The sequence below is a fragment of the Xyrauchen texanus genome, chromosome 4 (genome assembly GCF_025860055.1).
Source record: "Xyrauchen texanus isolate HMW12.3.18 chromosome 4, RBS_HiC_50CHRs, whole genome shotgun sequence".
NCBI classification, from domain to species: domain Eukaryota; kingdom Metazoa; phylum Chordata; class Actinopteri; order Cypriniformes; family Catostomidae; genus Xyrauchen; species Xyrauchen texanus.
This window is the reverse complement of record NC_068279.1, coordinates 4,090,524-4,115,444: the sequence shown is the minus strand read 5'-3', so window position 1 is coordinate 4,115,444 and position 24,921 is coordinate 4,090,524. Positions and strand designations below refer to the sequence as shown.

The 24,921-nt window shown below is 40.5% G+C and overlaps 1 protein-coding gene across 1 annotated transcript; it reads right to left on the bottom strand.

Moving 5' to 3' along the window:
• Positions 1–751: 751 nt before the first annotated feature.
• On the bottom strand, positions 752–24,921 carry LOC127643053 (NAD-dependent malic enzyme, mitochondrial-like). Its single transcript, XM_052125593.1, has 15 exons — positions 24,791–24,921; positions 18,842–18,973; positions 15,470–15,603; positions 14,580–14,729; positions 12,018–12,093; positions 11,748–11,909; positions 10,709–10,922; positions 10,464–10,561; positions 10,203–10,316; positions 8,977–9,088; positions 8,654–8,796; positions 5,985–6,087; positions 4,594–4,664; positions 4,027–4,125; positions 752–3,897 (listed from the first exon to the last, which is right to left on the bottom strand). Exons 2-15 carry the CDS (start codon positions 18,947–18,949, stop codon positions 3,736–3,738), a joined length of 1,746 nt encoding a protein of 581 aa, XP_051981553.1. The 5' UTR covers positions 18,950–18,973; positions 24,791–24,921; the 3' UTR covers positions 752–3,735.

Genomic DNA, 24,921 nt, shown 5'->3' with positions numbered 1-24,921 from the left:
CATCTCAGGTGGATGCCCTTACCGCTTTCTCTCTCCCCAGATGGGTGCTCGACAACGCCCTCGCCTCCACAATAATATTATATTAATATATTACATATTATTTACCTTTAATATTTGTAGTATTTTAAAGATTCAAGTATTACTAAATTTTAATGTACAGTACAGTAATGTCAATCGTGCATGTGCAGATTTTTATTTTTTACTCTGTGCTTGTGCATTGTGGGATTTAAATGTATCCAAGTGGCTCTAATATTTTGACTTCATTCACCAAAATTAGTTCGGATCCATTTAACGATTCAGTGGCCATTTTTGAAAGCAACTTTGTAGAAATGAACGGAGCCGCATTGATTAGACGGTCTGACTGACGGCCTATAACATAAAGGTGGTTTCGGCTCATGAAACTCACCTGTGATTGGCAGGATGGTCGCTCAATCAGCCCAGAGTAACAAAATGCAAAAAATACTGTATACAAGTCCACCATTTGGACTCTGTATTGGTTTAGCTTTTAGTTTACAAATGCGAAGGACAAAAATCACCTTTTAAAAGAGTATGGGGGACGTGTCCCCCACGTCCCCCGAGGCTGCTACGCCCTTGAATAGGAGAAAGTGATCTGAAGTTATTGCATATAGGACAATGGTTCACATGGTGGACTTTTATTTATCAAAGAACTGAATGAACCATCAAATAATATATAACGAAAACTTTAAATATAAGGCAAAAACATAAATACACACACAGGGCAGCTGCGTGTGGCTCTCTCTCTCCCGAACTGCCGCATCCGGCTTGACTTTATACCTCTCCTCAGAGAGTCTCCACACTCACTGTGTGGAGTGGTGGTGGTGTAGTGGGCTAAAGCGCATAACTGTTAATCAGAAGGTCTCTGGTTCGATCCCCACAGCCACCACCACTGTGTCCTTGAGCAAGGCACTTAACTCCAGGTTGCTCCGGGGGGATTGTCCCTGTAATAACGGCTCTGTAAGTCACTTTGGATAAAAGCGTCTGCCAAATGTATAAATGCAAATGCAAATGAAACACATTTGCTCATTATATTCTACTCATCAAGACCTTTCCAATGATATGTAACAAATGGCTGTGTTATCTTGTTACAGGTCTTGCAAATTTTAAATCAGTATTTTAGAATTGGTCAGATATAGTCATTGTAAATATAAGAGTCTAAGCTTTAAAACGGCACCTAATTTGTGCAGATTAAGCAAGGGGCTGTTGAATAATCAGTGGCGGATTTAGGTACGGGTGACATGGGCAGCATCTTGACGGGGGTGGCACGGAACCCCCCTTCAGGAGGGGTGCTAAAGGGGGTTTGCCCAGGGCGACATACAAGTTAGAACAGCCACTGTTAATGATACCATAATAATAATAAAAAAAGTGTGCTTAGCGCCCCCCTGTGGCCCGGTATAGAGTCGCTCCGGGTTTAAGAGGGTAACCCTCCTTTGGTCCTTCGGGTCATTATTGAAAAGCATTAAAAATGCATACATTCTTGATTGGTGTACAACAGCACTAAAGATCCCCCTCAAGGGGGGAAAGCTATATTCTGAATACAAACAGAGTATGATAATTTTATAAAAAATAAAATGTTAAGAAACTTTGGCCAAGGTTGTCTCATTTTACATTTATTTCAATCACTTTTGGCATTTTTGTAATATATAAACTATATTGCAAAAATTTTAGATTTATTCTGCTTGTAGAAAATCAACAGTGTACATTTTAGAGTCAAGTTTTCAGTACAAGACTATTTCACAAAAGTTTTAATCATGATCTAAAAACTTGATTCTATGGTGATCTTTGGCTACTGAACACAGAATGGCATGTAAAATATGTAACACACTGTATGATGACTTGTTCACACTGGCAGTTTAGTCCGAAACAGAGCACGGTTCATATAAAAAGTTGGTAATGTGAAAGCTGTCATGCGGACCGGGAAGCACACCATGGTACCGAACCCGAGAGACTACTGAGTTCAGCTGCACTGGGACCCTTGCGCAGTTTGCATGAGTGAGAAAGCCACCTGTCCTCGGGATGCACGTGTTCAGGAAGTAAAATGACTTGCGCATGCGTTTTACCGATTTAAGCATGATGACATCATCAGTTGCACAAACACAAACACACACTCGTGCATCATGAGTGGCAGGGAAACCTTGCGGGACACAGAAAATGTGAGGTGCCTTTTATATATGCGAGTGAGTGCACAAGCAGCTGTGTCCTCAAAAAAGATTGTTTGTGAGCATCAGATAAAGTCTCCTTCTCCTGGACATTTACAGCTGCTGAATTACAGCATGAGGCGCAAGTGTAGTTCACTCTGGTGTGCTTGACAAAATGAATAACAAACACACAAATATAGCGTCCCGCATTGTGCTTTACATCATGTGCATGTTTGTGATGACGCAAGTTGATGACGTAAAAGAACCAGGGTTCGACAGAATCATACACGAGCCTGAAACCAGACCAATGCGGTAGGGGGCACCAGGAACAATCGCACTCCGATTCGGCCCGCAGCAAGCGTGCCCAGTGTGAAAATAACCTAAGCGGGCACTTTCCATGGTACTTCAGCTTTGACTAGCGATCACTAAACAGCTTTATGGAATGCTAAGTTATGTCCGCTTATTCTGCTGTCAAATATGGTTTGGATATTGACCGCCAAATTGTACAATTGGCCGGTATTGCAGGCTACTGATTTCCTACATAGCTGTGCTAGTTTCATGTTTTTCATATGGCCCTGCGCTCTGTTCTCGCATAATATTTTCACCTCAAATCAATATTTATTGTCCATTTATTTATTGATTTTGTAAGTTGCCGTGTAATTAGAAAGTACAGTCAGCAAGTCATTATCGTAAAATAAACTTGACACAAAATGACCCTGTCAGGGTTTATTTCACAATAATTACTGGCTGACAGAGTGTTACATGACACGATCTGGTATAAGTGTGTAAATATTTGATGCTCGTCAATGCTCTAAAACCATTACAGATCAGTCACGACCACAGAGACCGAGATATATGACATAATGCAAGAACAACATGATTCTGTGTAATATAACCTGCTGTCTCCTCCGCTTTAACTTCGCTCCCTGTAGCTCCTCCTCTACTAAAGGGGTGGATCCTTTAAGAGACTAAACGACAGTGACAGATTTAACAGGAAACAGAAACACAACGAGTATATGGAGTGTCAAGGCACACTATTAAAAACACAAGACAACTGGCTGTAATAAGCAATAAGATTGAATCACAGGAACACATTTCACCCCAAAATCTAAAGAAACATTACATTTTGCTTAAAGAAAATAAAGCCTATTTTTAGAATCATTGAGAGTCAATTGAGGCATTATTTTCATGTCAATAAGCACATTTCTGTCCAAAAACAAAAACATACTGTAACACAATGTGCAATACTGCCATAATGCATGCATATTTTAGTGAGGAGAGGCTTAAATGTCATTCAAATAATGCCACTCTCTAACGCCACAGGTCTTCATTTTCATATTTTGGATTGAAATGTGACCTGGACATGTTCTAGTTGAGCTGTAAACTCAACTATAACTAAGATCTGTAAACTAAGATTACATCATTTAAATAAAGGGTGAGAAATATGAATAAATACTAAAATAGACAAGCAGCAGGGAAACATGGAGTGCTTAAATCTGTAGCATCAAAACTTCCTTCAGAGTTCCTTCTTTTTGTTCCGTTTCTCTCTTGTCTTGTTTGTATGTTCTCATGTGTTCATCTAGTCCACTATGGGGCTGTGAGATACTCCGGGCCAGTTGTACATGTCGGGAAGGAACAAATCGTAGTTGGTGTTCCACACAGTTGATCGAACGTAAGCGTCCTTATCCATAGGCTCTGGGTATCTGAATGCCATTCCGTTTGAATATACATACTGTACCACCTGAGCACAAAAACACAGTTTATAAAGCAGACATAAGCAGTATAGATCAACTAGATCGCCCCTATTGCAACACAAATGTTAATTAAGCCGTTTGAATATAAACTTTACACACACACACATGTATCTCACCTTCACAGCCATCTGTAAAGACACCTCTCTGATGTTGGAAAGGGGGGGGTACAGTCGGCCCTGACTCAGATCCTCATCTGTAAGCTGATCTGCAAGTGTCTAAAACACACACACACACACACACACACACACACACACCATTTTTGCATCGTTTCACCATTAAGTTCCTTAAACAAAAGACACAAACACACACATATGATGGACAGCTGCCCGTAAACGCTCTCTCTCTCTCCCTCTCTCTCTCTCTCTCGCACCACCGTCCGCAGTCGGCCTTTATCTCTTTCGGAGGCTTGATTAGCCTGGTAAGGGGCTGGGTGTGTAAAATCATGACCCGGCCCCGCCCTCCACCCTGTCACAATAGATTATTTTCTTTAGCGTTCTTCAATCTTGGACAAGGGATAAAACTTTGTTACTTTTGTGTGTACTATCTGCAACCAGAACCGCATTGGCATGCCTGGTGTTTGATACTTGTGCCATGTTCTAGCCACGACGTGGCGCTTCTCATGCGGTGTGTGATGGCCTTCACACTTGCACATATCAAAATGGAGTTCAGGATTGTATATTTACCTTTGCTGCTTCGAGGAATATCGTATCACTGATGTGTCTGACTCCACTGAGAATTACAGCCAGAGCAACACCTATAATTACAAACACAACTTGCAGGTCAATACAAGACTACCTGTACAGGCCAAGTTTACATTAGATTTCATTATTTTTTAATATTAGCCATTTTAAAATCAATATAGGTCTATAGCTAACTATTGAAAACATCTATAAATATATTGATCAGCCACAACATTAAAACCACTGACAGGTGAAGTAAATAACATGTATTATCTTGTTACAATCGCACCTGTCAAGGGGTGGGAGCAAGTGATCAGTCAGTTCTTGAATTTCATGTGTTGGTTGAGCGAAAGGATCTGAGCGACTTTGACGAGGGCCAATTGTGATGACTAGATGACTGGGTAAGAGCATCTCCAAAACAGCTGGTCTTGTGGAGTGTTTCAAGTATGCAGTGGTTAGTAACTACCAAAATTGGTCCAAGGAAGGACAACCGGTGAACCGGCGACAGGGCCATGGGCGCCCAAGGCTCAATGATGCGCGTGGGGAGGTTAGCCCATCTGGTCCGATTCCACAGAAGAGCTACAGCTGGAAAAGCTTAATGCTGGCCATGATAGAAAGGTGTCAGTACACACAGTGCATTGCAGCTTGCTGCGTATAGGATTGTGTTGCCGCAGAGTGCCCATGCAGACCCCTGTCCACCGCCGAAAGCACCTACAACGGGCATGTGAGTGTCAGAACTGGACCATGGAGCAATGGAAGAAGGTGGCCAGGTCTGATAAATCACGTGTCTTTTAGATCATGTAGACGGCCGGGTGCATGTGCGTCGTTTACCTGGGGAAGAGATGGCAGCAGGATGCACTATGGGTAGAAGGCAGGCCGGCGGAGGCAGTGTGATGCTTGGGGCAATGTTCTGCTGGGACAACTTGGGTCCTGGCATTCATATGGATGTTACTTTGACACGTACATCTACCTAAAGATTGTTGCAGACCACGTACACCACCTCATGGCAATAATATTCCCTGATGGCTGTGGCCTCTTTCAGCAGGATAATGCGCCCTGCCACACTGCAAAAATTGTTCAGGAATGGTTTGAAGAACATGAAAGAGTTCAAGGTGTTGACTTGGCCTCCAAATTCCCCAGATCTCAATCTGATTGAGCATCTATGGGATGTTCTGGACCAACAATTCCAATCCATGGAGGCCCCACCTCGCAACTTACAGGACTTAAAGGATCTGCTGCTAACATCTCAGTGCCAGATACCACAGGACACCTTCACAGGTCTTGTGGAGTCCATGCTGTTTTGGTAGCACGAGGGGGACCTACACAATATTAGGCAGGTGGTTTTAATGTTGTGGCTGATGGTGTATATACGACTATGTGTGTATTAAAATAACCTGGAAATATATAAGCATTGTTGCCCTGTCCAGGGGTCAGTATTCTGCCATCCTCCAATGACACAGGGGCAAATGGACTGCCACTGGCAAACAAACACCGACCCTGCAGTCAAGAATGGAAACATATTCACATAAAGTGCGGTTATGAGTGAGAGTGGGACTATAGGTTTATTTTATCTAACCACACCTAGGAGAATTAATGCATTTATTATGGTAATACTGTATTTAACGCAATAATACAGTATTAATACAGGCTGGTCACAGGAGGAACAGGGTACAAAGGCTCAAGACTGAACACCTTGGTGAAAAACAAACAGGCTTATATAGGGCTAAGCACAGGTGAAGGGAATGAGGGTTAATGAGTGGATGGTTGAACTGGGTTAGGGTTGTTAGTGCTATCTGCAGGAAGGGAGAGGAACATGGCATGGAAGGTACATGGTGAGCACCTCTGCTGGTCTGGAGGAGACTAGCATCCCAAAAGGGAGATCCTTACACAGATAGATAGATAGATAGATAGATCGATAGATCGATAGATAGATAGATCGATAGATAGATAGATAAAAATTCAGACAGGAAGACAGGCAGATGACAGACAGACAGACAGAGAGATGGGAAGGCAGGCAGGCTGGCAGGCAGACAATAGATAGATGGATAAAAAGACAGACAGGAAGGAAGGCAGATGATAGAAAGACAGACAGATAGACAGATAGATAGATAAAAAGACAGACTGGAAGGCAGGCAGACAACAGACAGATGTATAGATAGATAGAAAGAGACAGGAAGGCAGACAGACAGACAGATAGATAAAAAGACAGACAGGAAGGCAGGCAGGCAGATGATGGAAAGACAAACAGACAGACAGACAGACAGACAGACAGACAGATAGATAGATAGATAGATAGATAGATAGATAGATAGATAGATAGATAGATAGATAGATAGATAAAAAGACAGACAGGAAGGCAGACAGACAGACAGATGTATAGATAGATAGAAAGAGACAGGAAGGCAGACAGACAGACAGATAGATAAAAAGACAGACGGGAAGGCAGGCAGATGATGGAAAGACAGACAGATAGACAGATAGATAGATAAAAAGACAGACAGGAAGGCAGGCAGACGATAGAAAGACAGACAGATAGACAGATATATAGAGAAAAAGACAGACGGGAAGGTAGGCAGACGACAGACAGACAGACAGATGTATAGATAGATAGAAAGAGACAGGAAGGCAGACAGACAGACAGACAGATATATAAAAAGACAGACAGGAAGGCAGGCAGACGACAGAAAGACAGACAGATAGATAGACAGACAGACAGACAGATGTATAGATAGATAGAAAGAGACAGGAAGGCAGACAGACAGACAGATAGATAAAAAGACAGACAGGAAGGCAGGCAGATGATGGAAAGACAGACAGATAGACAGATAGATAGATAAAAAGACAGATGGGAAGGTAGGCAGAGGACAGACAGACAGATGTATAGATAGATAGAAAGAGACAGGAAGGCAGACAGACAGACAAATAGATAAAAAGACAGACGGGACGGCAGGCAGATGATGGAAAGTCAGACAGATAGACAGATAGACAGATAGACAGATAGATAGATAGATAGATAGATAGATAGATAGATAGATAGATAGATAGATAGATAGATAGATAGATAGATAGATAAAAAGACAGACGGGAAGGCAGGCAGATGATGGAAAGACAGACAGATAGACAGATAGATAGATAAAAAGACAGATGGGAAGGTAGGCAGAGGACAGACAGACAGACAGACAGATGTATAGATAGATAGAAAGAGACAGGAAGGCAGACAGACAGACAAATAGATAAAAAGACAGACGGGACGGCAGGCAGATGATGGAAAGTCAGACAGATAGACAGATAGATAGATAAAAAGACAGACAGGAAGGTAGGCAGACGACAGACAGACAGACAGATGTATAGATAGATAGAAAGAGACAGGAAGGCAGACAGACAGACAGACAGATATATAAAAAGACAGACAGGAAGGCAGGCAGACGACAGAAAGACAGACAGATAGATAGACAGACAGACAGACAGATGTATAGATAGCTAGAAAGAGACAGGAAGGCAGACAGACAGACAGATAGATAAAAAGACAGACAGGAAGGCAGGCAGACGACAGACAGACAAATTGGAAGGCAGGCAGGCAGGCAGACAATGATAGACAGACAGACAGATAGAAAGACAGACAGACAGACATACAGAGTTTTGGAGTTGGAATTAAAAAGCATTCCGTTGGCCATTTTGAACTCTCTGTTGATGTAAGTCTATGGGATTTTTCCAATTTTTAATTGTCTGGAGTGTGAAAACTGTAAGTCCAGTCAGTCAAAAGCAGAGAATAATACGTAAATAAAATGTAAATGTGAATTTCTTGCTTTGTGGGACTTTTTAAATAAGATGATTTTTGGAGTACTCAGCGTATTGGTGTGCATGTAAACGGGCTCAATATTTAAAGGGGGTTAAAGAGAAGCTGTGGTACAATCACTGTAACACATGGCTTTCAGTGGCTTCTTGTGAGGCTTATTATTACATACAACATAAGGAAGTAAATAATTACAGAATTTTCATTTTGGGGCGAACTTCGGCATACCTTTAAAAGCATCTCACCTGTGTATTTTCAATAATATTTTACCTGTGTGAGGCTGTAAGCATCTTCAGCGGTGCACTCTGCTTTGGCGGTGGGGTTACTCAGCGCAAAGATGATTGGTCGTTCGTTCAAGCTGCCCATTAATTTGATGACATCATGAGTGAAGAGCCGGCCAGCTCCTGACACACCTGATGACATTGAGAAAAAAAAAGGTTTAACAGTAAAAACAGCCTGTTTATTTTATTCTAAGGCTCAGACACAGGGTAAAAAATGGTCATTAAAACTACTAAGAACAAAATAATGTTTTTGGCATTTGAGGAACATAAGTGGACTTCAGAGGCAGACACTGTGAGAGTAGCTTGTCTTACCAATGATCGCAGTGGGTTTAATGACATTGACGGCATCTAAGAAGCTTTTCACGTCCCCTGGATCAGCATGGACAAAAGCCTCCTGATTACTGTCTGTCTCATAAGCTCTGCCCTAGAAAACACAAACACACACACTGGATAATTAGAAGACTGTAACTGTGAGTCTCAAGCATGTGAGAAAATACTGAGTTGGTAAATGTTGCACATTTTCAATTCCTGTTTAATGTTTAGAGAGGAAACTGGGCATGTAAGCTCAGACAGTCAATCAGCTGAGCTCACCAAATCTTCCAACTGCAGAGCACATACACTCCAAATTAAAGCGATAGATCAAAAATGAAAATTCTGTCATCATTTACTCACTCTCGTGTGGCTCCAAACCTCTCTTATTTCTCCTGTGGAACAAAAATTTTTTTTAGTCCATTCAATAAAAGTCAATGGGGTCTAAAACAACACTGGACTCCATTGACTTTCACTGAATGGCCAAAAAAAAAAAACAAGATACATTTTTCAAAATATCTTCTTTTGTGTTCCACAGAAGAAAGAAAGTAATGCAGGTTTGGAGCAGCATGAGAGTGAGGAAATGAGGACAGAATTTTCATTTTTGGGTGAACTATTCCTTTGATGGCAGCCTTTAGATGTCCAATTTATTTTAGGGAATCAGTTTGTCACCCTTATGCCATCTCAAACTCAAACACTCTGGTGAGGAACACAAACAAAGATTTTTTTGAAGGGTATATGATGTACTTTTGTCTTTACAATGTAAAGCTCCAAAAAGGACCTCCAAAAAGGTAATCCATATGACACTTGTAGTTTAGTCCATGTCTTCTAAAGCGATATGATCTGGTTTGGGTAATAAAAAGACCAAAATGTAACTCTAAAGTTGTCAAAATGTTAAATGCCTCCTGTGTGCATTCATGAGAGAAGCTCGATCCGATCGTGTAGCTTCAGAAGACATGGATTAAGCCACTGAATTACCTTAATGCTGCCTTTATGTCCTTTTCGGAGCTTGAAAATGTTGGACCCCCATTGACTTACATTGTATGGACAATACACATCATATTTCCTTTAAATTATCTTTGTGTTCAGCAGAAGATAGTCATACGAGATTGAGATTGCATAAGTTTGAGTAAGTGATGAGAGAATTACTATTCGTTTGTCACACTTGTGTGGAATGTGATTTATTAGATGCTAAAATATAAAATCAAGTGGCATATTTATACTCTCACCTTTACTAGCAGACCGTATTTGTCAAACATCCAGATCTTCTTTCTGGCATCTGTCTGAGACACCCCCGCCTCCATCATCGCCATGACAATCAGGTTAGCAATCCCAAGAGCTGCCTAAAAAAAGATGTGATGAAAATTGTTTAAAGCCTTAAATACACTGCCTACACTGAAGTGTAATCCCATTTCAAATCACACAGATTAAATCGCAGAGTTTGTGTTTGAACTCGTGCGTGTTGTGTGCGTGTGTATGTGTGTGTTTACCTCTCCAGCTCCCAGAAACAAAACTTTATGTTCAGTTACTGGCTTCCCCACCACACGCTGAGCTGCCAGTAGACCTGCCAGAGCTACAGATGCAGTGCCTGCAGACACACAAACACATCAGAGGTCTAAACACACAGATCGACACTTATTGATGCAGAATTCACAAACACAAAAGCGGTTCGAGCAATGCAAGTCAATGGGAGAAAGACAGAATGCAGCATTATGATAGCAGTACTGTAACACACCCTGGATATCATCGTTGAAGGTGCAGTACTTCTCACGGTATTTCTTCAAGAAGCGGAAAGCGTTGTGATTTCCAAAGTCCTCAAACTGGATAAGTGTATCCTGTCCATATTTATCCACCACAGCATCCATAAACTCATCTATGAGGTCATCATATCGCTGAGAGCGGTCCCGCCGCTGATACAGACCCATGTAGAAGGGATCTCTTAGTAACGTCTGCAGAAACACGCATGTACAAAATAGGTCTTTCAATAAACCATCAGTTTCTAAAGGAAACATAAAGCATTTCATATTTATGCTGTACAAAACCCACATTGGGTTCAGCTACTCAGTAGATCTCAAAAGTAGAAAAAATTCCATTCAAAATCTCCATTGAGAAACCAATATTATTCATATTTTTGACTCGTACCCTTCTTTTCTTTAAAAAAGCAAACTTGTGTTTTATTTGAGCTGTAAATTAGTTTTTAGGGTTTTAGGGTTTACGGTGTTATGTTGTCATGGCAACAAAGACTTAAAATTGGATAAAACTTCACAGAAAAGGTTAGCAAGCGATTTTATCTCATGAAAATCATGTCAACACACATATTGTTTATGTCTTGTGGTGTAATTTTGAAATTTATAGATTGGCTCCAGTCACTTTTTATTCTTTTAAAGAAAAGGAGGGACGAGTCAAAATGAATATATGTACTAATTACCATTATGAGGTAAATTGAGCTTAAAAATGTGGAATATTCCTTTAAGATGTTTGTTTCCCCTTCTATTAAACCATAAAAGACTCATTTTCAGAGTGCAGAACTTCTCTTATTTTTGTGATAATTAATTGGCCTTTGCACCTGAATTTGCACAGTGACTACAATTGAACATATATATATATATATTTTTTTTTTAATCAGCATTTCAGAAGTACTTCACTTCCCACAATCCTGAAACGAGAGCCACCAATCAGAGATGTCAATGAAAACATGGGCAGTAGTTACTGTTGAGCTCCAGTTCCATAAATCATGTGAACGATGAATAGTTTGGGCATTAATGGCTGCTAACCTCATTATCAGTGCCCACATCAATGCAGACCGGTAGGCAACTCTCAGGTCGGATTCCAGCACAGGCAGTATACAGACACAGCTTGCCAACAGGAATACCCATCCCATACACTCCCAGATCTCCTAGACCCAAGATACGCTCACCGTCCGTCACAACTACAGCCTGTGAACATACAGAAGAATGATTTACCACTGCAATAAGACAAACTCTTTGAGAAATCAAAATAACACATGACAAAAACAAATAGGCCTGGTGTGCTGAGAACAATACCTTAACAGAGGTTTCTGGCCAGTTATCCAATATGGAACGAATGTGTCCTTGATTCTTAATGGAGATAAACAGACCTCTGTGGGGAGGAAAATACTGATTCAATTTCAGTCTCTTTGCAACTCTCTGTCAAACACACACACCCACCTGTATAACGCTTATCAATATGAGCACCAGGCAGTGTCAGAATTAGTTTTTTTTTATTATCATAGGGCAATATTTAACCCCACAAGAGATTAGATTTTGTTTTGTGGCTTTTATGAGGGCATAAAAACACTGTATTTTTACGTCAAATAATTCAATGTATTAAATGTATTTAAATAAATTCCTAATTAATTCAGTAAGACCGTTACCTATACATTTTTCTCCCAAAAATGAAACACCTGTCATAATTAACTCACCCTCATTCCAAACTACTATGAGGGGGAGTAAACTGTGCAGAATTCTACTTTTTAGGGGAAATTATTCCTTTAATTCTAATGGTCACAGTGAGGGTGGAAAATAGTAGTGAAAACTAAATTACAAGAAAAACTCTAGAAATACTGTCTAACATTATAAGCGGACTTCACAGGAAAACTAAAATGCCACAAAAGTGGCCCATTAAATTAAATGGAAACCACATTTCCGGGTTTGAAATACAGATGTAAACTGGAGCAGGGTAAACTATGGGAGACCACAGCAAATATTATTTTTGCTTGCCCATTTGTGGCTACAGCAAAAGAAAGAATCCACTATTACTTTTCTACAACTTTCCACAAGAGGGAAAACAATTCTAATAGATATACAGTCCACTGATCAGCCACAACATTAAAACCACCTTGCCTAATATCGTGTAGGTCCCCCTCATCACGCAAAAACAGGTCTGATCCTTTGAGGCATTGACTGCACAAGACCTCTGTAGGTGTCCTGTGAGTTGCGAGGTGGGGCCTCCGTGGATCAGACTTGTTGGCCCAGCACATCTCATAGATGCTCAGTCAGATTTGTCATGTTCCTCAAACCATTCCTGAACAATTTTTGCAGTGTGGCAGGGCACATTATCCTGTTGAAAGAGGCCACTGCCATCAAAGAATACTGTTGCCATTAAGGGGTGTACATGGTCTGCAACAATCTTGTTACATGGTACATGTCAAAGTAACATTCACATGAATTCAAGGACCCAAGGTGTCCCAGCAGAACATTGCCCAGAGCATCACACTGCCTCTGTCAGACTGCCTTCTTCCTAGAGTGCATCCTGCTGCCATCTCTTCCCCAGGTAAACGATGCACACACACCCGGCCGTCCACATGATCTAAAAGAAAACGTGATTCATCAGACCAGGCCACCTTCTTCCATTGCTCCATGGTCCAGTTCTGACGCTCACGTGCCCATTGTAAGTGCTTTTGGTGGTGGACAGGAATCAGCATGGGCACTCTGACCGGTCTGTGGCTTTGCAGCCCCATACACAGCAAGCTGCGATGCACTCTGTGTTCTGACACCTTTCCACCATGCCCAGCGTTACATTTTTCAGCAATTTGTGCTACAGTAGCTCTTCTGTGGGATCGGACCAGACGGGCTAATCTTCGCTCCCCACACGCATCAATGAGCCTTGGGCGCACATGATTCTGTAGCAGGTTCATCGGTTGTCCTTCCTTGGAATTTTGGTAGGTACTAACCACTGCATACCAGGAACACCCCACAAGACCTGCCGTTTTGGAGATGCTCTGACCCAGTCGCTAGCCATCACGATTTGGCCTTTGTCAAAGTCGCTCATTTCCTTATGCTTGCCCATTTTTCCTGCTTCCAACACATGAAATCCAAGAATTGACTGATCACTTGCTGCCTAATATATCCCACCCCTTGACAGGTGCCATTGTAACAAGATAAGAAATGTGTAAATGTATTCAATGGAAAGGAGGAGGCGAGAACCGGCTTTTCAATATAAATAATAGGTTTAATGATAAACTTAAAAGAAGACACAAACACACACATGACGGACATGTCCGCTAAGGATCTCTCTCTCCCGCACGGCCCTCTGCAGTCAGCCTTTAAACCTCACGGAGGCATAATTAGCCTAATACGGGACCGGGTGTGTAGAATCACGATCCGGCCCCGCCCTCCGCCCTGCCACAAAATGTTATTCACTTCACCTGTAAGTGGTTTTAATGTTGTGGCTGATCAGTGTAACAGGTGTGGGTGAGAAACTAATACAAATTTAAGTCCTACTTTTACTCTAAATCTCCACTTTCACTTTTACATCTCAAAAGTCACATGTGGATCCTGTTAAGTTTCACTTTCACATTTGAAAGTGAAAGTTAATGTGGAGATTTAGTAAATATTTAGCTGTTTCTCACCCACACCTATTATATCGCTTCAGAAGACATGGATTAAACCACTGGCATCATATGGTTTAGTAAAGGATGAAAGATTTTTTATTTTTGTGTGAACTATCCCTTTAATAATTAAAAATGAAAACTAATTAGTAACTATGCACAGGAAACGCTTCATCACAATCTGTGAAAAGGGTCCATTAGCGAATGCCTACAATGTGCTACCAGGTCATTTGTAATGCAATGTACTGTAGCTTACTTGGGCCGACGGAAGATGTGTCCATACTGTGTGCATGCAAGGCCAACAGTGGGCGTGTAGACGATGGGCATCAGAGCCTCGATGTCTTCCATCAACACACGGTAGAAGAGACGCTCGTTCCTCTCCTGAATCCCCATCAGGTAGATGTATCTGCTCAAACAAACCCAAATGATATTAAAGGGTTATACTATTTTGTACATTTTATACATAATTTGTGTTCAGCAGAAGAGAGAAAGTCATACACATCTGGGATGGCATGAGGGTGAATAAATGTTGAAAGAATTGTATTTTTGGGTGAACTATCTCTTTAAAAACAACATAAAATGGCATTCACAACATTTGATTTTAATAATGTGATGTATTTCCAAGCTAAACAGATCAAAAGATTTTATACTTTGGTATTTGATTGTACTGTAAGAGTTAGAGATGATGCTACTGATTATTTTCCCACTTCAACAGAACAGAAAAAAAGGATTCAGAGGCGGAGCAAGTCGTTAAATTTTGATTAATATTTCTTTGAAATAATGTCCAAACCAAAAACCAGTAAGACCACAGACATTTAAGTAAATAAAGCAATGTCTTTTATGAACAAATTATAATTTAATAGCTTTATATTTATCTCAATTAGTAACAAAATTCTGATATTGATGGTCATCTGTATATACAGTATTTTCTTTTATACATTATATGTTCAATTTAAACTCTTTTCATTAAATGACAAAATGCAAAAGGACTATTAAAGTGCGTCCCATTGGACATGTTTGACAGACATGGTAGGTTAAACTACAGACACTTTAAACCTCTAAGCAAACTGTAGAACAGATCCTCTGATCTAGTGCGGAACAAAATGCGATGTCTGTATGTAAGTGAAATGAGTGAAATTACTGTACTTCTGCAGAGGATCAGACATCTTCTTCAGGTTCTTCTGGAAGCGGATGGCCTGCGTGTCCTGGGTCTCAATCTTTGGTGGCAACAGGCCATGAATGCCCAAAATCTGTCGCTCCTTCAGAGTGAACGCCATGCCCTGTGCGTACACAAACACACAAACTAGATTTTCACATTTTCTTGCCTGTGCACAACTCGCTACAATACAAAGGTGTTGTGTATATTGCCAGCATAGGTGTGCATGAGAAACAGATCAAAAGTCCTATTTATACTCTAAATCTCCACTTTCACTTTTACATCTGAAGGTCACATGTGGTGCCTGTTTAGTCACACTTTCGCATCTGAAAGTGAAAGTTTAAGTGGAGATTTAGAGTAAAATGGACTTGAATTTTGTTTTATTTCTCACCCACACCTATCATATTGCTTCTGAATATATGGATTTCAACTGGAGTCATATGGGTTACTTTTATGCTATCTTTATGTGATTTTTGGAACTACAAAGGTCTGATCACTTGCATTTTATGGGCCTACAGAGCTGAGATATTCTTTTAAAAATCTTTGTTTGTGTTCTGCTGAAGAAAGAAAGTCAAACACATCTGGGATGGCATGTGAGCGAGTAAATTATGAGAGAATTTTCATTTTTGGGGGAACTAACCATTTATTCAACATCCTGATTAGTAACCCTAAGTGAGTAACAAAGTGTGTTTGGAGGGTGAGCTGAATTTGCCCTGCTCTTTTGTACATTTACATCATGTATGTCTATTTAAGCTGAGGTGCCACAGATGTACATCCTGTATGGTGTGTGAGCATGAAAACCCAATCCAGAGCTTTTACAGAGAGCAGATCAAAGTGAAACAGTGAACAATGAGGGTCAGAGACAGGGATACACCCTTCTGTAACAGCCCACAGAGGAGCTCCATTCTCTTTACATTCCATATGCCGTGTGTGTGCGTGTGTGTGTCTGTGTGTGCATGTGTGTGCGTGTGTGTGTGTGTGTGTGTGTGGGTAAGCATGTTTGGAGGGGAGGGGAAGAGTCTACAACATGAAAGACACGCACTCACACAGGTTTTGAGGAAATGTGGCACTTTCGCTGAGTCACTCTACTAATGCTTTCCAGAGACTATGTCAGATAGTGTGTATGCAATAGTGTTTGGGAGTAACTTACTAAAACTAGTTATGCTACTAACTCATATTTCAGCTGTCCATAAAGAAATGTTTTTTTTTTTCAAACAGTTAGTGGTGTATTATGACAAAATATGTCACACTCTATTGCACATGCAGACTTAAAACAGTGCAAGCTGACCCAATTATAAAAACACAATCTATTAAAACTCTTTTCAGCCATTGGACCGAACCGTTCTAAACATGGTAAGCAACAGTTCAAGTATCACTTCCATGGGGGCCTGGGTAGCTCAACGAGTTTTGACGCTGACAACCACCCCTGGATTTCGCAAGTTCGAATGACTCCAGCCAGGTTTCCTAAGCAACCAAATTGGCCCTGTTGCTAGGGAGGGTAGAGTCACATGGTGTAACCTCCTTGTGGTTGCGATTAGGGGTTCTCGCTCTCAATGGGGCGCGTGGTGAGTTGTGCGTGGATCACAGAGAGTAGCATGAGCCTCCACACGCTGTGAGTCTCTGCGTTGTCATGCACAACAAGCCATGTGATAAGATGCGCAGATTGGCGGTCTCCGAAGCGGAGACATTTGTCCTCTGCCACCCGGATTAAGGCGAGTAACCATGCCACCACAAGGACCTACTAAGTAGTGGGAACTGGGATTTTTCAGCACGGTTAAAGCAAATTGAGAAACGCAATTTATGTGCCAGTGCGAAGCGCAAGTGGACGTGGGTAGGGGTGTTTGCGCTAGCAGTTGGTTTATGCATTCAAACTGTGGCTGTAATGTATGTTAATGAAGTGGTGCAGAGCTCAATTTGCTATTTTCCTGAGAAATAAGTCATTGCGCTCAAATGACGTTTGATATCTACACCTAATTTCGGCATAAAGTCAGTTCTTGCATATTCAGTTTGGGGATTCATCCAGCAGATGGTGTTAAAGAGCTATCGTTCACTTTTAATAATAGCCATGATTTGTCAGTGTCAGTAGATCAATAATAATAACTGTAATAATAATATGTTATATATATATATATATATATATAGTGCCCTTCCAAATCACAAGGACACAGCACAGAATTGAAATAGATCATTAAACAGAGAAACATATAACAAATATACATTACAAAACGATGAACAATGGTAGAGAGGCAAAGCACATTTCAAGCAGAGCGAGACACAGGCGAGCAGGACGACAGTCCCAGAGCAAGGGATGCATTGCATACAGCTCATTTACAGAACCAAATTCTTATTGGCTGTCTTCGTTAATTTCGATGTTGCTTGACAAGAAATGGAATTGAACTGTAATAGGACTCAGATGGTGCAATAATCGTAGAAGAACCTCAGAATAAAATTGCACTTGACCCAACCCATTTGCACCTAAATTTGCACAAAAATATGAAAACCTCATGACCATGCCCACTGACTTTGTGCGAATGACATATCGAATAGCGCTGTGCTTAAATGAGCGATCAATGTACAAATCAAACTCACTCAGACTGCTGACAATTTCTTTCCCATCCACCATTTTTTATTATATCCACGCATGTTGTTACAAACTAATCAAAGAAATCCCTCACAGAAACATCACAACGCTGCTCTGTCTAGTCTGCACTCAACGCCATTATCTCAAAGGAGACAGATGAAGAGATCAACACTGACACCCTCTTCCCTCCTATTGGTTGTCGCTCCGAAAGTCTCTCCTCATTTGCATTAAGTTAAACTTTTCTCAAATTTTTCGTGTCGCTCGCCACGCCAACGTGTAGCCGCCAGAGGTCGTTGTTGCTCGTGTCGCTTGAACTCGCCAGCTCTCATTGAAAATGAATGAGATGAGGTTGCTTTGTCGCTGCATGTGTGTATGGGGCTAAAGGTATAGCGCTCTTAAAGTGGAGCCCACTGCCTTTAATGAACTGTTATGAGAACAATTTTTGACTAGTTAGAGTTCACAGCATCAGAGTCGGTCGGTAAGGGCAAAAACTCTGATTAAAATGGGAAAGATACCTTTTCTAGTGTCACATTGCATCTGGATAGGACATGGTGTAATTGGAATCATCACTGTTCTGTGACAGATAAACACTACTTAATTATTAACATCATTTGAAAGTGAGAAGCTACAGTTTTAATGTAGCCTCCCAACACTGATCTTTAACAAAGAATCACCACACATAACAGGGAATTTGTGAAAGTAGATTAAAGTGCAAGGTTTTGCATAGGACAGAGACAGACAGACAAGGACAGAGAGATAGAGAGATAGTATTTAGTCTAACCTTGTTGGTACGTGGGTTGAGCATGAGTGGTTTCCCCTTCTCTTTAGTGTGAATCCAGCGACACACACTCACACACGGCCTCACGCTTGTGCTTAGTCTCGACAGCATGACTGCAGTGATATCGAAGCACACCTGCAAAAGAAAATGAATAAATAAACAAATCAAAAACACACTCATAAAGGGATAGTTCGTCCAAAAATGAACATTCTGTCATCATTTGCTCATCCCTTATGTTGTTATATAACCCATATGGCTTTTTTTCTTCTAGGGCTGGGCGAAATAATGATATATTGTGGCGACAATTTAAAGAGTCAGTTGTAAGAGATATTGCTATAATGTGTATATCCCGATATGGAAATATCCACGTGCACGGCATGTGCACATCTATCAGTGGGCGGGGCTTCACGTGATATTGAGAAAATTAAAAAAGAATAACACGGCTTTTCCGACATTAAACATTTAAATGAAATACAGCAAATTCTATGAGATTCATCTCGCGTTCTGTGCTTCATAAGCCTTATATATGCTTTTCATCTGATACACGGATCTGCTTTTCACGTGAGGATCGCACGTGCTATCTGGAGCATGCAAGTGTGCATGAGTCCGGCAGGCTTCCCGATATTTGTGCAGCAGGTTTTTTTTATATTTTTGTTACTTATGTACTATTTTTGTTGTTGCATTGCTTTGAGAAGATGTTGAGTTTCTTGAGGCAAGTTTATAATAATTGCAAACAATGACAGAATTCTCTTTTTTGGGTTAACTGTCCCTTTAATATCACCCCCACAAGCCCAGACCATTGAGGGAGCTCTGATAAAAGAGCTCTGGTTGTTATCAGCCAATTACATTGAATTATTAATGGTGCTCGATTAGCACTAGATTCTCACACCACAGCCCAATGCTGTACTGATAAACATTCATGCTAGATGGACATCAGTACCCAACCTGCACTGAGAAATATTTATGTATGAAGTCTAGTTCAATAGCTGTGATCCTGTACTAGAGATTTAAAGGGATAGTTCACCCAAAAATGAAAATTCCCATTTAAATCACCCTAATGTTCTAACCCGTTTGACTTTCTCTATCTTGTGGATAACAAAAGAAGATATATCCCAGAGCATGTTTCGTTAATTAAATATGGCACAAAATGCGCATCCTCACTGCGTGCGCCCACTTTAAATTAAACAAGCATTCAATGAGCTGCTGCATAATGGTGCTGAAATCGCTTCATTTAATCTTCATGATGCGTTGTCGCGAAAGCCTATCAGCATTGAGATTGTCCGGATATCACTGACGTACTGACGTAGCAGAAGAAGAAATCTGGAAAAAGTTACGACAAATTTGAGAAACTCAACATCATACATGTACAGAGACCGGACGAAAAAAAGATATGGCTTGGAGGAAAGTGAGCGAGGAAGTTGGACTACCTGGTAAGGTCTGAAAATATGTGCATCTACTTGATTCCAGCTATTGGTTGTACTTTACTATGAACCAAGATGTAGAAGCCTCTCCTTTCTGGAAGAGAAGGGGGAATACTCGTGGGTTCGCAAGTTTAAACACACATTTAAAATCCAGCGGTGAAACTCGCGCGAGCAATGCGAGGTGAAAACTTTTCCCCACACATATACACTCACCTAAAGGATTATTAGGAACACCTGTTCAATTTCTCATTAATGCAATTATCTAATAAACCAATCACATGGCAGTTGCTTCAATGCATTTAGGGGTGTGGTCCTGGTCAAGACAAACTCCTGAACTCCAAACTGAATGTCAGAATGGGAAAGAAAGGTGATTTAAGCAATTTTGAGCGTGGCATGGTTGTTGGTGCCAGACGGGCCGGTCTGAGTATTTCACAATCTGCTCAGTTACTGGGATTTTCACGCACAACCATTTCTAGGGTTTACAAAGAATGGTGTGAAAAGGGAAAAACATCCAGTATGCGGCAGTCCTGTGGGCTGAAAATGCCTTGTTGATGCTAGAGGTCAGAGGAGAATGGGCCGACTGATTCAAGCTGATAGAAGAGCAACTTTGACTGAAATAACCACTGCTACAACCGAGGTATGCAGCAAAGCATTTGTGAAGCCACAACACGCACAACCTTGAGACGGATGGGCTACAACAGCAGAAGACCCCACCGGGTACCACTCATCTCCACTACAAATAGGAAAAAGAGGCTACAATTTGCAAGAGCTCACCAAAATTGGACAGTTGAAGACTGGAAAAATGTTGCCTGGTCTGATGAGTCTCGATTTCTGTTGAGACATTCAGATGGTAGAGTCAGAATTTGGTGTAAACAGAATGAGAACATGGATCCATCATGCCTTGTTACCACTGTGCAGGCTGGTGGTGGTGGTGTAATGGTGTGGGGGATGTTTTCTTGGCACACTTTAGGCCCCTTAGTGCCAATTGGGCATCGCTTAAATGCCACGGCCTACCTGAGCATTGTTTCTGACCATGTCCATCCCTTTATGGCCACCATGTACCCATCCTCTGATGGCTACTTCCAGCAGGATAATGCACCATGTCACAAAGCTTGAATCATTTCAAATTGGTTTCTTGAACATGACAGTGAGTTCACTGTACTAAAATGGCCCCCACAGTCACCAGATCTCAACCCAATAGAGCATCTTTGGGATGTGGTGGAATGGGAGCTTCGTGCCCTGGATGTGCATCCCAAAAATCTCCATCAACTGCAAGATGCTGTCCTATCAATATGGGCCAACATTTCTAAAGAATGCTTTCAGCACCTTGTTGAATCAATGCCACGTAGAATTAAGGCAGTTCTGAAGGCGAAAGGGGGTCAAACACAGTATTAGTATGGTGTTCCTAATAATCCTTTAGGTGAGTGTATATTGTACAGCCAAAAAAAAACTGGAATATTTTGCACGAAATACTTTTATGGTGCTTTTTTGTCCTTTATGCTCATTGTATCTGAAATGTTGTCTCCTTTTGTGTGCAGAACAATACGAAGGCGAGCAAAGAGTAACAGAATTTCCATTTTCAGGTGAAGGCTTCTTTATGAGAAGCACATCATGCTACACGTCTCAATGCCATTCAAACAATTGTGTTCCTCCACACACTGACATTACAGCTCGAGAAACACTATCCCCTCTTACTGCGTCATGCTCTCACACGCACTTACAGTGATGTTAGAGTCTATTACACACAAACAGAATCAGGACAATGCATGGGATTAACCCAGCACTGACTAAATGATGCAAAGAAAGTCTAAATCCTCAGAATCCTGGAATCTCAAGTACAATCCCATTAAGGATCAATTGAATAACAAAGAAAACCACAATACATTTGAAATAATTTCTGTAACAATATCCAGTATATTACAATACAGTTATTTTGGCTGGAAATTCAATATTTACATTTACATTTATGCATTTGGCAGACACTTTTATCCAAAGTGACTTACAGAGCACTTATTACAGGGACAATCCCCCCGGAGCAACCAGGAGTTAAGTGCCTTGCTCAAGGACACAATGGTGGTGGATGTGGGGATTGAACCAGCGTCCTTCTGATTACAAGATTACCAGTTATGTGCTTAGACCACTACACCACCACTCCATATATACTCAATATAGTGCAAGTTGTGCAACAGTCTGGTCCAGGAGTAAAAATCCCATTCAATTGTTTCCATGATTGAATTGATTGCTACAGAAAACGTAACGTTGCGCTTACCGTGAGCTTTGTGATTAGTAATCGACAGAACATACATCTGCTAAAGCCATCCGTCCGTGTAATTATTAAAAAAAATATATTTAAGAGCGGAATTTCTGGTGAAGAATTACCCATTTTGCTAAGAGGGAAAATCCACCAATCGGAAAATTGCAGCAAAAGAGCTCTGCGGTGACCGGCAACTTCCGCGACGCACTGTAAATGACACAATAGAGTCACCCTACACTCTCAAACTACTTATTTTTTGGTTTATATCTGAATATTTTGCAATAAACTTAATAATGATGTTTATACAGTATATGCTACTTATAATCAATACCTTAAAAATCAATAGATAATCAATAGTTCCCGTTATTAACATAACTGCAATGATGTAATTAGGAAACTTGTTTTTGGAAGTGTAGTCTATAAAGAATATGGCTTTCATTTGCCCACACTTATTGTAACTATAACTATATTATTACAATAATACAATATATTGTAATAAGATAATAGGCTATCGTAATTAGAGGTAGACCGATATATCGGCTTTACCGATTAATCGGTGCAGACAGTTGCTTTTTGGAACTCGTTATCGGCAAAAATCTGTGCCGACAGTCGCCAATAGTTTTTTCATAATTTCTTAATTTCAAAATAAGAGTTCCTAGTGTATATTGGGCTTGTTTATACTTAAAAGTCCCACACTATGGACCAAATCTTCATTTTTTTTCTGCCAATTTTGTGTATTTTGGTTGAACATTAAACTGCATCTGAGATTTTATACATTTAGGACTCTTTTTACTGTGCCCGTCATAGTAAGGAAAGAGTACGATTTTTACTTTAAAAAATTTGACAGTCTAAAAATCGACTGATTAATTGTTTATCAGCTTTTCTCACCACCTTAGTTATCGGTATCTACAAAGTCTACTATCAGTCAACCTCTAACCGTAATCAGATATTGCGATTGCAATATAAAGGGTAATCCATAAAGGGTAATAATTGCATTTAAAGTATGATATAGTCTATCCTGCCCAACCTGACTTAAGAAACGAGCCAAGTTATGCCTCAAATGCCCAAAATGAGGATGTGATATATTTGAAGTCTCAACCAAATACTTAACTAAATGGCAACATATTCAGGTTTCTAGTGGCTGGTCTTTTAAAGCATGCATGTGAGCTGTTGCATATGGTCTTGTCAGCACTGAACTTGACTGCTTTGCTTTAAATACAGGAAATGAAACCTATACCACCACAAAGCCAAACCCTTACACAACAAATATAGGCCCCTTCCAGTAGCATGCCACTCCTCTGGGTTCACGTTATCGATTAATTACACTGTTCTTGTGCATCATTAAAAAAAGTCAAAGTACACAAAAGAGGTGGCCTTTATGCAATATCATTGTGGTTAGGTTGTGTTCCACAGAACACAAATTAAGATATTTTAACTGAGCTATGATGTATGTTTGTGCATACAATGCAATTGAATGGTGACCAAATTTTCAAGCGCAAAAAACTGCATAAAGGCAGCATAAAAGTAATCCACAAAACTCCAGTGGTTTAATCCATGTCTTCAGAAGTGAACCAATCGGATCTGGGTGAGAACAGACCAAAATATAACTGCCTTTTCACTATTAATCTTGACATTAGCTGTTTCCTTTGCGATTTCAAGTTTGATTACACTTCCTAGCGAATCTAGTGCTCTGCATGCATAAAGCGCTTGGAAGTGTAATTGAGCTTGAAATCATGATCTTGCCAAGCGACCTCAATGACAAGATGTACAGTAAAAAAAATATTTTTATTGGGTCGGTTCTCACCCAAAACCGATTGGATCGCTTCAGAAGACCTGGATTAAACCACTGGAGACTTTTATGCTGACTTCATGTGCTTTTTGAAGTTTCAAAGTTTTTGGTCACCATTCACTTGCATTGTAAGGACCTACAGAGCTGATATATTCTTCTAAAAATCTCGGTCTGTGTTCTGCAGAAGCAAGAAAGTCAAACACATTTGGGATGGCTTGAGGGTGAGTGGCTCTGAAACCATAAATTCACAAAGTATAATCCCAAAGAGCAACAGGTTTAGAGCCAATATATATACAAAATTAAAGAACAATCCTTGACATCCAATAACTTATATAAGAATATAAACACGTAGAATCTGATGCTCGTGAGTCTCATTCTGATACAGTGAGATGATGACAGTTGCTTTTTAGCTAAGCTAACACAAAACCACCAAAAACACTCAAAATAGTCACTCCAGACCTCCCATAAAGGATGTATCACAAACTTACCCTTTCCCTTTGCCTTAAACGTCTGTGAGTCCGTTAGTCACAATAATAAGCAGGTAAACATTATATTTGGAATACATCTGATGATATTATATCTGTATGAACTATCGCGTGCCAGGACCAGTACAGAATGA